The 13,221-nt window shown below is 52.7% G+C and overlaps 1 protein-coding gene across 1 annotated transcript in view; it reads left to right on the top strand.

The window, feature by feature from the left end:
• Nucleotides 1-84: 84 nt before the first annotated feature.
• LOC146764291 (uncharacterized) overlaps nucleotides 85-13,221 on the top strand; it is a 140,480-nt gene continuing 127,343 nt past the window's right edge. Inside the window, 2 exon segments of the mRNA XM_085564994.1 lie at nucleotides 85-136; nucleotides 501-975. Of these exon segments, the coding sequence (XP_085421120.1) occupies nucleotides 85-136; nucleotides 501-975 (527 nt within the window).

A 13,221-nucleotide genomic window follows, 5' to 3' on the forward strand; every position in this document is an offset into this window, starting at 1 on the left:
ACCTTCAAACCAGTACAAAACTCAATGTGCTCATTCCTTGTTTTCCTCCCAAAACAGGATTTTCCATACCCAAACGTTTGCCAGATGGAGGAGAAGGTTGTGAGGAAGAGAAAGATGCCCTGGGACCCTGAGGCAGGTAAGGAGGAAGTCAGTGCCCCTTTCCCCCTCTCTCCTGCTCCATCTCCCAGCCCAGCACAGCCCCCGGCTGCAGGACAGCCCCGCTGCCGGTGCCCTCCTGCCGGGGACACTCTGGCCTTCCCTGTGGCACGGAGGCAAATCCCATCCTCTCCTTGTCTTTCCTTTCCCATAGCAGGATCTGAGGATGGAGAGCAGGGAGGAAAAATCCCTGCAGCAGAACCTCATGGAAGAGGCTGTTTTGAGCGGCTCCACGGTGCAGGAATCCAATGGGAAGGAAAAGCCCTGGAGATCCCACAGGAGGAGGGGCTGCAAATCCAGACCAGGTTGCTCTGAAAAGGAAAGATCCACTCTGGGCCAGGAAGGTGGGCAGAGCTTCAGCCAGAGCTTGGAGCTGTTGGTCACTGGGCACCATAATGATGGGGAGAAGCCATCCAAGTGCTTGGAGTGTGGGAAGAGCTTCAGGCACAGCAAAACCCTGATCTGCCACCAGATGATACACACCGGGGAATGGCCCTACGAGTGTGGGGAGTGTGGGAAGGGCTTCAGCTGCAGCTCTGCCCTTGCCACCCACCAACGTATCCACACTGGGGAGAGGCCCTATGAGTGTCCCGACTGTCAGAAGAGGTTTCATACCAGCTCCAATCTCTTTGTGCATCATCGGATTCACACGGATGAGAGGCCCTTCCTCTGCCCTGACTGCGGGAAGGGCTTCAAGCACAGCTCCACCCTTGTCAGGCACCGGCGCATCCACACTGGGGAGAGGCCCTACGAGTGTCCCCAGTGTGGGAAGAGCTTCTCAGACCACTCATTCTTTACCCGGCACCAGTGGAGGCACCAGTAAAGGAAGCCCTGTGAGAACCCCGCCTGCAGGAAGAGCTTCGTGTGCTGCTCCAGCTCCATCCCCATCAGAGGACCCACCCTGATAAGCTCCCTGGTGACCACATTCCCTGTGGCTGATGTTCCTTTTATTTTTGCTCCAGTTATCTTTTATCTTCCTCCATTCAAAACACAGAAAATTGGGGTTTAAATTAACAAATGCATCAAACACATCTAAAGCCTCACGTCTTAGTTGTGTTTTGGGGAATCTTGGATTCCGGGAGATATCTGTGAGGATATGGGGGAGTTTGGGGGCTATTTGGTTTAGTTTTCTTTATTTCTTGGCTCTCCAAAAAATGAGAGGGACTGATCTGTCAGCTGAAAACCACTCAGTGCCACTAAAAACTACTGAATCCCACCCCAAAATTACTCAATTCCACTGCCTCTCAGGGTGAAATTGGGTTGCAAGGGGATTGGGCAAAGCAGGATGCAAATCAGGATGGGCATTGGGTGGGGTGGGATGGGTGGGATGGGGATTGGGAGGTGTGAAATGGGGGAGGTACAGCTTGAGAAGGGATCATGATGTCCAGGAGGGGTGGGATGGGTTGGGATAGGGATTAGGGATGTGGTCTGTGGTCTGGAATGAGACAGCAAAAATTTGGGGATGATTAAGATAGGGGGAGCCCATTACTGGGTGAGTTTTTTAATAGTCTCCATTAATGAAGAGATGCTGGGGTATCTCACATTCCTGAGGCAGTTTTGGGGCACTCCCCAACTCTTGGAGGGTTTCCTGAGAGCAGCTCCATGGAGCCCCATGGCCAGGGGTGGTTGCCACGGGCATGAGCTCAGAGGTGTGCCAGAGTCCATTGCCTCGGTGCTGGAGAGCAGAGAAATGATGAACAGCTCCAGACACATCCAGTGTGTGTTTGTGGAGGCCTGTGAGCTTACTGGGGAAAGAACAGTGGCAATCCCCTGGAGAGATGCACTTCAGGCTCTGGACATTCCTCACAGCTCCGAGTGGGGAAACAATCTTCCCCCATGGTGCTCTGCAGCACTGTGTCAATTTGTCCCAGTTCTGTGCTCCCCATTGGCTCGTTGGCCTTCCCTACCCTTTTACCCTTATCTGTTCAAGTTCTAGTGAGTTCTCCCTTCCCTGTTTTCCCATTGGTTTATGTCCCTAACAATGAACCCTGGCATTCCCTATTGGTCCCTTCCCTATCTACCACCCATGAGCCTTCCAACCATTGCATCCCTGATGTTCTTCTCTACCCCCTCTTTTCCTGTATTTGATCCAGTTCAGGGAGAGCCTGAGCTCTTTTGTGGCTCTAGGTAGGAAGATGCTCAGGATCTCCCAGGGAGGCTCAGCAGGCAGTAGGATTGTGCCTGCATCTTGCTCTGGACATGCCAGTGGCTCAAGTGAGAGCTGTGGGAATGATTTAGAATGCACTGAGAGGGGCCACAGTCCTGCAAGGCTCTTACATCAGGAGCAAAGAGCAGCCTGGAGGCTGGGGAAGGCTGGAGCTGTACCACTGTGTGCTCATCCCTCACCTTCATGGGGAGCTGCCCCCAGAGTTGCTATGTGTGACTTTGATGGTTCTCCTGTTGGGTGTATTTTGGAGCAGCTGTTATCTGTGGCTTTTTACGGTGATCCCGTGGAAAGCAGCCACTTGCCTGCTGTGATGAACTCAAAACTAATACTAATTCCTTATTCCCTTTGGTTTTATTTGGATTTTTAAATCTATTTGTTTGATTGCTTTGCATGGGTTTGTTTGTTTCTGGGTTTTGTCGGTTTCGGTTTGAGTTTTTTGTTTGCTTTATTATAAGACTCAGGTGAAGTTGGCATAGCCAAACTCAAGAAAATGTACAGCAGGCTTGACTTTCCAGAAATTACTTTTGGCTGGGTTTAATTGAATCCTCCAGGCTCAGGATCACCAGTACATTGGCAGGTTTGGCTCTGCAACATCAGCTTGCCCAGACTCTGCTCGGTGTTTCACAAATGGAGAAGACAATGGATATTGTGCCAAGCTTCCTTTCAAACAGCCAAACCTGCATCAGCATGACAGAAAAAAAGAAAAAAACAGAGACTATATTCACCAATTAGAGCAGAACCAGTGTCCCACCATCTTGCCCTCCACTCTTATTAATTTTGAACATTGAGAGGCAAAGCTGGGCCTAAAGCTTCCATCTCTCAGTTCCTGATGCCATTTGACTCCAGCCTGGACTCCCCCTGATCACACTGCCTGCTGTCCACGTGGGGCTGGGGATGCTCAGCCTGGAAAGAGGAGACCCTGGGGAGGCCTCACTGCAGCTCTGCAGCACTGCAAGGGTGCCACAAGAAAGACTGGGACAGAGTGTTGCACAGGGCCTAAGGCACCAGGACAAGGGGGGACGGCTTTCAGCTGCAGGATGCTGATTGAAGTTGGATCTGAGGAAGCTGCTCATTGCCACTGAGGGTGCTGAGGCACTGGCCCAGGCTGTGGATGCCCCATCCTTGGGAACAGGGCTCTGAGCACCATGCTCTGGGGGAAGGTTGCTAAGCATGGAACAAAAGGCTCTCTAGCTCAATGGTCATGTCACAATCCATGTCCCATCTGGAACTGCCAGCAGCCAGCAAGCAGCACAACACAACCGCTGGCCCTTGGCTCAGCACACGCTGCACGCTGCTCCTGCTGCTCCTGTCACCCTTCTTGTTCCTGCCCCGATACCTCATCTCATCAGTCTCCAAAGCTGCCTAAGGCCTGGATTGTGTCATCCATCCCTGCAGGATGCTGACATTTGTCCTGAGGAAGGTACGGTGCCATTCCATGGAGGTGGATCCCCCCAGCTGCCCAGGTGGACTGGAGTTCTGGGGGGATGGAGTGGGACAGGGACCCCACTCTGAGGTTTTGCTACCTCTGCAGGCTGTGGCAGGCAGAGAGGACAAGATGGAGGTGGACACACAGACTGATAGAGAGGAGAAGATGGAAGTGGAGGGAGAAAAGAAAGGAGAGGAAGAGATGGAGGTGGACACACCAATTGATATGGAGGAGGAGATGGAGGTGGATGGAGAACAGACTGGAGAGGAAGAGATGGAGGTGGATGTGGATGTGGAAGAGGAAATGGATGTGGACATGGAAGAGTACACCGAGGACATGGATGTTGATTAAAACGATGAAGAGGAGGCCATGGTCCTGGGATGAAGACCAATGCCAGCAGCAGGACAGGCATGTGGTCCCCACAGGCAGAGTGGGTTCCCTGCAGCCGTGCTGGGGTGGGGCTGGGCTGAGTGGTCTCTGCTCAGGCACGTGGTACCCAGTGCCTTGGATTCTGGTGGCCATGCCCAGCCTGTCCTGTGCTTGCTTTGGGCCACACAAGCCCCATGGCAGTGCCTGGGGCCCAGCCCCCAGACCCAGCCAGCCTCAGCTCTGGCAGCAGAGTCCCGCTGTGCCAGCCTGGGGACACACGGAAGAGCCCTCTGTGCCTGACTGCAGTGACCATGGCACCTGCTTTTTTTCCTGACTGATGGAGATCCCGGACAGAGACGGCACCCTTTTGTACATAGTTTTTAGAGTTTGTTGTTGCCTTTAGGATATACGTTTTTGGGCTTTGTTTTGTCTTCTGTAAATACATTTCAGATAGTGTTGTTAGATATGTTCTTAGGTATATACCTTCTATAAACTGTTGTTATTACAAATATTCTTACAAATCTAAATGTGTTCTGTGTTTTCATTGCTGTTCTTCTGTAAATAAACAACCGTGATTTTTCCCACCCCAGTTCTCTTTCTATTTGCTTCAGGCACAGGCTGTATTGGCCAAGTTGTGGTTTCCACTTGCTCCAGGTTCCCAGGGCTGGAGGTTCATGGAGGAGCTGGCACAGCCACCCCAGGAGTGGTTGTCCCACTCAAAGGGTCCCACTGACAGAGGTCACTGTCTCCTTGCAGTCTCTCTGGACACACTGGGTAGCTGCAGGGGCAAATCCCAGCGTGCTCTGTCCCACGGGATCCCATGTTGGGACTCAGTTCCCAGCCAGGGTGAGCACTGCTTGTGGCCCTGGGCTCAGCATGGCAGGCCTGGTGCTCACACCAGTGCAGACTTCAAGCTGGCCATGCACAGCTCCGTGTTTCTCCCAAAAATATCACTGCTGCAGCACCTGGGGGTTCCCCAGTGCTGGGCTTTTTATCCCTACTGTGTCGCTGTGGGACACGTGAAAGCACAACGCAGACCACCTGCTGCTTGCAAGCTAAAAAAAGGCCGTTTATTATCTGACTCTGTCTTTTATACCTTCCCAAGGGTGATATTGGATTGGAGAGTGAATGGGCCACCTCTCCAAAGACATTGGACAAACCACCAGTACATCAAGTGTTCTCCACCCATATAAAAGTATGTAAACAATACGTTGTTTAGAGAAATTGTGTGGGAAAGTTCTCCAAAGGAATGTAAACTCAGAAGGCTTTAGGAAGTCTTAAGAATCAGGGTGACATCTCAACCTTTTTAGTTTAAAAAGAGAAAGAAAGAAAAAAAAATAAATAAGGTTCAATGTCCATTCACGGAGGAATCGTCAGAGTGATCACCTGCCATCATCCTCAACTGAGTCATCACTCGACGATCCATCCATTGGATGCCTTTCAGTTTGGTCACGGTTTCCATGTTGCCCGTTGATTGGGTTCTGTCTCTGCAGTTGCAGATCAGGACGAACACACTTCGAAGGTACCCAGCACACCCCAGTATCTGTGGACACACAAGCATACCCGCGCCCCGAAGCGATAAGGTCATAGGGACCTTCCCATTGTTTGGTGACTAAATTCCGCACTCGAACTTTTGCTCGAGGCTGATGTGCCTCGTCTGAAGCCTGCAACGAGAGATGATGATTTAAAATGACAGGGTTATTTGAATTCTGCTGCACCGTAAGATGATTGATGGTGTACAATGCTTTCTCCAACCGACTGTGTGGGGTCTCACCCTGCATTCCCCATTTTTGTCTTTGAAGAACCCGCTTCAGAGTACCATGAGCACATTCTACAATAGCTTGGCCAGTTGGAGAGTGGGCGATACCAAACTTGTGTGACACCCCCCACAACTGCAGGAACTGCCGCACCTGCTGCAATGCGTAAGCAGGACCATTGTCAGTTTTCACAGCAGAAGGTATGCCCAGAACGGCAAAGGCCTGCCTCCAGTGGGCAGTGACATCGCGGGCCTTTTCTCCAGTGTGAGCGGAAGCCCACATTGCAGAGGAGAACGTGTCCACCGTGACATGCACATACTTGAGCCAGCCAAACTCAGCAATCTGGGTGACATCGGTCTGCCAAAGCTCCAGGGCCCTAAGGCCTCTAGGGTTTACCCCTGCTGGTAGAGGTGGAGCAAGTGCATGGCAGTCGTCACAGGACTCAACAATGCCACGAGCCTCTGTTGGTGTCAGCTGAAACTGCTTCTGCAGAGTATGTGCATTCTGATGGAAAAACCCATGCGATGCCTTGGCCTGCGCGAGTGTATCAGGCTGAGGTGCTACCCACGCTGGATTAGCCAACCTGTCAGCCCTCGCGTTACCTTCCGCCACAAACCCTGGTAAATTGGTGTGACTTCTCACATGCAGAACGTAAAACGGATGAACCCGGGCCTGAATAGCACACCACAAGGTCTTCAGTAAATGAAACAAGGCAGAGTTACTGACCTCCTTCAAAACTGAATGACCCAACCGCTGTGCGATGTCAGCCACATAGGCAGAATCCGTGACCAAATTGAAAGGTTCCTGGGAAAATCTCTCAAATGCCATAACAGCAGCCCTCAACTCAACCAATTGGGCCGACCCCTCCTGATGAGCTTTCAGAACCTGCCACTCAGATCCGTCCTTCCAAGTAACAATGGCCTTTCCTGTTTTCCCTGAACCATCAGTAAAGACGGTGGGTCCTTGCATGGGTTCCTGACTATTTTTGGGCCACAAAGAGATCTGCGTAGATTTCGCCACCTGCAGTAGCTTGTGGCTGGGCAAATGATAAGTGATTTGCCCTGAAAAATTTTCCAGAGCACATTGCATGGACACACAGTGTGCAAAGCTCCAGTCAAAGTCCTCCCGGGATATTGGGAGTACGATCTTTGCAGGATCCGCACCCATCAATTGCAAACACCGTTGCTGGCATTTGATTATCAACCGAGCAATCGTTGATGTCGTTGCCAATGTCATTGCCGTCTTCTGCGGCTGATGGGGCAGGAAAACCCATTCCAAAATGTGCAAGGGATCAGACCATTTGTCACTCCATTGACCAATGATACCTGTGGGATGCGAATCTGGAGTGGTAACAAACACAGTGACATCAACGGAAAGATCAATGCGATAAACCTGATGGGCAGAAACAGCCTGCTGAACCTCCTCCAGCACTTGACGTGCCTCAGGGGTCAATGCGCGAGGTGATTTTAAATCAGGGTCTCCTTTCAACAGATCATACACAGGAGACAGTTGTGCGTCGGTTAGTCCCAAGTATGGACGTAACCAGGTGATGACACCCATCAGTTTTTGAACATCATTCAGTGTCTTCACCGAATGCACAAATTGCACCTCCTGGTGTTGGATTGTCCATTCCAGAATTTTGACCCCCAAATACTTCCAAGGAGGTTGTTGCTGAACCTTTTCTGGAGCCACCTGCAACCCATGAGCATGCAAAGCATCGAGCAACCGAGGCTAAATCCTCAGCAGCTCCTCCTGAGTGGACGCAGCCACCAGGATGTCGTCCATATAATGATACAGATGTGCATCAGGGAACTGCTTGCGAACTCCAGACAAGGCACGAGCCACATACCATTGGCATATAACCGGGGAATTGCGCATCCCCTGTGGCAGAACTCTCCATTCACAGTGCCATTGCTGGCACTGTGAAGGCAAATTTTGGTCTGTCATCGGGATGCAAAGGAATTGTAAAGAAGCAATCCTTCAAATCCACGATGAAGATCGGCCAGCCTGCAGGAAGCATGGTAGGCGATGGCATGCCCGCCTGCAATGTTCCCATGCCTTCCATGACAGCATTGACCTTCCGGAGGTCCTGTAACAACCTCCATTTCCCAGACTTCTTTTTGATGCAGAAAACAGGGGTGTTCCAGGGGCTCCTGGAAGGCTCCAGACGACCCTGGTCCAACTGTTCCTGCACTAAATTTTGAAGGGCGGTCAGTTTATCTTGAGGGAGGGGCCACTGGTTTTCCCAAACAGGTGTATCCACCAGCCACCGTATAGGAGGCGTAGGACACTCCTCGCCCTTCGCTGCAGTGGCCCCCATCAAAAACCCGTCCCAATGCGCACCCCCCATGTGGACAAAGCATCCCTCCCCCAGAGGTTAGCAGGAGAAGAAGTAACATGAGGCCTGATCCAAGCCGTCTGTCCCTCTGGGTTTGTGACCAGCACAGGCCGCTGGCTCACATAACATCGCGCTGTTCCTCCCAGGCCCGCAACAGACGTCTCCGCTGGATCCAGGGGCCAATCTGGAGGCCAGGCGGCAAGGGAGAGAACCGTAACATCAGCGCCGCTGTCAAGGAGCCCGCGCAGGCGGATCTCTGACGGTGTCGCACCAGGGATGGACAGGGTACACAGCATCTCGGGACGGTCTTTAGTCAAGACAGCGGTCCAGTGAACTTGAGGCGGTCCAGTGGATCCAAAACCGCCATCCCCTCGTGACTGGTCAGCCGTCCTGCGAACAGAAGACTTAAAAGGCACAAGTTGAGCAAGCCGTGTCCCTTTTGGGATTGTAACAGGGGGGGTGGGCGTGGAGATCATTGCACAGATCTGCCCTGTGAAGTCTGCATCTATAAGACCCAGATGCACAATGATGCCCTGAAGGGTGGCACTAGACCTCCCCATAAGGAAGGCACTCATGCCCTCACCCAAAAGACCAAAGGCGTCCAGGGGAACCTTGTGCACCTTGCAAGAGTCTAAAACAACTGTTGCTGCTGTGCAGACATCCACACCTGCTGACCCGCAGGTGCTGGCTACGAGCTGGCTGAGCAGACCTCCATGGGCTCCGGGGTCTGGAGAGGAACTTGTGTCTGAGTGCGCCCCCCTTTCGCGCTCCGCTTCCCGTTTCCCGAGCTCGGGATTGCCTGGCCACTTGCATGAACAGTCGCCTTGCAAACATCTGATAGATGGCCTGGCCTTCCGCACCGGCCACACACATACAAGGGAAATTTTCCCTTCTGTGTTTTCTTCCCTCGTTTAGTGCTTGTCTGAGCAGCCCCCTGCGGCTGCTTCCAGACTGGCTGTGCGGCAGCAGCCCAAGAATCCACCTTCCGAACCGACGGGCCTATGTCTACACAGGCTGCTGCCATCTGTGAAATGGTAGCCCCTTCAGGAAGAGCCTGTATGACTCTTTTGCATTCTGCGTTACAATGGATCCTAGCAAATCTTGCAAGGACCATTCGCCTCAGCTCAGGTTCTACCACCTGCCGCTCTACAGAGGCAGTCAACCTCGATGCAAAGTCTATGAAAGGCTCGTCAGCCCTTTGAACAACAGTCAGGAAGGGCTCCATTGGAGCAGCCATTTCTAGGGCCTGGATCATAGCTGCCAAGCCTAACGTCCAGCATTGATCAAGCACAAGAGGATCGTATCCTGCCTGCCCCCGAGGATCAACATAATTGCCTGTGCCCATCAACATGTCAGCGTTAACCACACGCCTGGGATCCTGCTGCCCCCGTGTAGCATTCTTCCGCACTGCACTGGCCACTAGACTAACCCATTTGTCCTCAAACAGGTCAAACTGCACAGGGTTAAAAAGAGCCTGTGCCACAGCGCGAATATCAGAAGGCGTCAGCAGGTCAGTAACAAGTAACCGAATCGTGTGCATAACCTCATCAGACCCAAGACCATATTGTGCCACAGTGTCTCGGATTTCCTTCAACACCTTAAACGAAAAGGGCTGATGAGTGTTGTGAGTAACACCCCTGAGCACAGGGAAAGCCTGAAGACCCCCTGGCAAGGCTGCATCGTCCACTGTTTCATGTCCCGTGGACTCTGGGACAGTGGCAGCTCCTGGGCTGCGAGGCGGTGCAACATCACTGGACACCACACCCCCTGCAGCATCAGCAGAGCCAGAGGAGCCTTCCCCGTGATCCGGCGGGCTCTGCGAGGGACCAAGGTCACACATCTCCTCAGCCTTATCGAGGACCTCCTGCCAGAACCGCCCGTGGTCTCTCGGGCGCACGGTCACCTGGCAAGGGGGGAGGGTCCACAAGGACGACGGGGAGGATCCACGGCCACGGGGAGTCACCGCTCTCCCGCCAGCCGCATCAGCAGTCACGCTAAAGGTGAAAACCCTAGCGCCCTGCTGCGCTGCAGTCCCGGCCCCCGCGGCAGGCGGGGAAGACCCAGCCGGTGTCCCAGCAGTGCCATCCGCACCATCAGCAGAGGACACTGCGGCGGACGCAGGCGGCGGCGCGGACCGCAACCCCAGCTCAGCACTCCTGTCCCCCGGGGTGGGGGAAGGGCGGGATATAGAGGGAGACGCGGAGCGCGGAGACATGTCACTGCGGGACGACACAACGGAGGCCGGCACGGCCCCAAGAAGTTTGGGACCCGCAACATGCAACCGCCCGGCGGGCACCGCCCCCATCAGGCAGGACCGGACGAGCTGCCCGCCTGCTGGGGCAGGGCCCGATGGAACAGAGACCAACGCCCCGTCCTTGGTGGTGCCCACTGCCTGCGCACGCCCAGCAGGCTGCGCAGGCTCAGGGATTGGAGCTGACTCATCCTTGGAAGATGAACCCGAAACCGATCCGGGCGAATCTGCCTGGGTCGTTTTCAGGGGAAACGTGACCCCACAATTCGGGCAATTCACCTTCACTGAGCCAGATGCAACCCGAGGCAAGGGCTGGTCCACAAGCCCCCGTTCGCCCCCGAGCGCCGGGAAGGCACAAAGAGGAAGTGCTTTCCCCTTCGTCCCACCACGCCGGCGGCGCGGGGCAGGGCGGGGCGGTCGGACCCGCTCCACCGACCGGATGCTTGGAGCCAGCGGGCTGGGAGCCCGGGGCTCCCCAGAGGAGAAGCCATCCTTCGACTCACTCTCCTGGGCACAAGGGGAATCCGGGCCACGCCCCAGGGACTCGGCCTCCCCAACATCAGAGGTAGAAAAGTTTCTCAGAGAATCACGAGAGCCACCAGTGTCAGAGCCCTGCCAGATGGCATCCAATCTCTTCCACAGCATCATCAGCGGCCCAATGCCTTCAAAACGATTATCAAGCAGGGCATCCATGAGGCGTTCCCCCACAGGAGCCCAATTCTCCCAGGAAAGAGCCTCGGCAAGACTGGGAAAGAATCCCTGTTCCCTTGCCCATAAAAACAGCCTCTCAAAATCATCCCAATAAAAAAGAAGGTGTTTGCGCTTCAACACCTCCCTCCAAACGCTCAAAGCCACTGACTCCTCCCTGATGCTCTCAAAACTCTCCATTACCAACAATAGCAACAGGTAGAGCGCTGGACAGAGAGAGAAAAAAAAAAAAAAACCTCACCCGCGTGCTTTCAGCCTAAGCTGCAATACACGTTGGCGGTCACCAGATATTGCTGTGGGACACGTGAAAGCACAACGCAGACCACCTGCTGCTTGCAAGGTAAAAAAGGGACGTTTATTATCTGACTCTGTCTTTTATACCTTCCCAAGGGTGACATTGGATTGGAGAGTGAATGGGCCACCTCTCCAAAGACATTGGACAAACCACCAGTACATCAAGTGTTCTCCACCCCCATAAAAGAATGTAAACAATACGTTGTTTACAGAAATTGTGTGGGAAAGTTGTCCAAAGGAATGTAAACTCAGAAGGCTTTAGGAAGTCTTAAGAATCAGGGTGACAGCAGCATTAACGTCTCACCTCCCTGACACTGAGGTTCATGTCACAGCTTTTCATCAAAAGCAGCAAATAAATGATTCCCACTGGGTCCCATGCAGCTCTGTGGGGACTTTGTGTGTCTGCACTTCCAGCACCAGCCCTGGTGCACAGGAATTTCAGGAGGAGATACAGAAGCAATCGGCCATTCACACAGAAAAACATCACTTTGCATGGCCCAGATCCCCACAACACAGCAGACGGTGGTAACCCACACTCTGCACTTTTACTTTCACCTCTGTGCCTTACTTTGCCTCTCACTAAACGCCTCCCAGTTTCCCTCATGCTCAGGTTCCCAAGATCATGACAAGCAGCACTGGGAGCCGGGAGGGAGGATGGGAACTGTCCCAAGGCTCGACAAGATTTCTCTTCTCAGGCCTGACAATTCCAGCCAAGGAGAGAGGAAAAGCTTGCATGAAAGAGGTGTGAAATCAAAGCAGTAAGCAAACTTAGGTTCAGTGAGGGAAGCTGAAGAGGTTTTCAATGTTCAGAACAAGATTAGCAGCTCCAGACACAGGAGGGATGCATCATTTTCCCTGCTATAACAACTCTGTGATGCAAATTGCGACTCAAATCCTCCTCCCCACCTCTGGGACCTCTTCAGCCACAAACGTGCTGCTGAATTTTTAAAGCAATGTGGAAGCTGGTCAGAAAGGTGGTTTGCAAATAAAAATCCCAGAGGACAGTTTGGAAACACCAGCAGGAGCAAAGAGAGGCAGAGCCTGGCCCCTGGGGTGCAGCACAGCTACATAACACATACCTGAAACTCTAAGAAATTAAAGAACTTGCCACTTTTTTATCTCCCACAGGAGGTACAGAAGGTAACTTGAAAAAAAATGGAAATGCCTGCAGCCTCCTGCCCACGGAGGAATAACACAGACCAAAAGAAAAAAAAAAATTTAAAAAGAGAGAAAGAAATTGGACTTGCTCACTGTTCTGGTTTGAAAGCAAAACTAGTGAGAGACTCTAAGTCAGAAATACAATGTATTGGGAAAAGGGGAAAAGGACAAAAATACATGCAATAATACAAAGGGAAATGCTACTGACAAAGTCAGAATACAACCTGGCCAGCATGCTGGCAGCAGTCCGAATTGGAGTAGCTGCAGTCGTCTTGGGATGGCAAACGTAGTTGTTATGTCTTCTCAGAGAACCTGTGAAAAGGCTCCCCTCTGTGTAGAAATCTCCAGTTTTATCCAGGTGGGAATGCCTAGCTCCTCCCCCCTGGGCAGAGCATCTCACAATGGGTCATTATGAGTCACGAGGTGTGTCCTTAATCACCTCCTCCTCCTGCACAGTGTTATCTCTGAGTCATGTGGCCAGGCATTGATGGGGCCATTAACAGCAGATAAGGAAAACTGCCCCAAGGCAACTCCTACTCAGATGGTAATTGGAAAACGTTTTTTTTTTTTTTAATCTTGGACACTCACAGAGGAAAG

The sequence above is a fragment of the Lonchura striata genome, chromosome 35, assembly GCF_050655825.1.
Source record: "Lonchura striata isolate lonStrDom1 chromosome 35, ASM5065582v1, whole genome shotgun sequence".
Taxonomy (NCBI): Eukaryota; Metazoa; Chordata; class Aves; order Passeriformes; family Estrildidae; genus Lonchura; species Lonchura striata.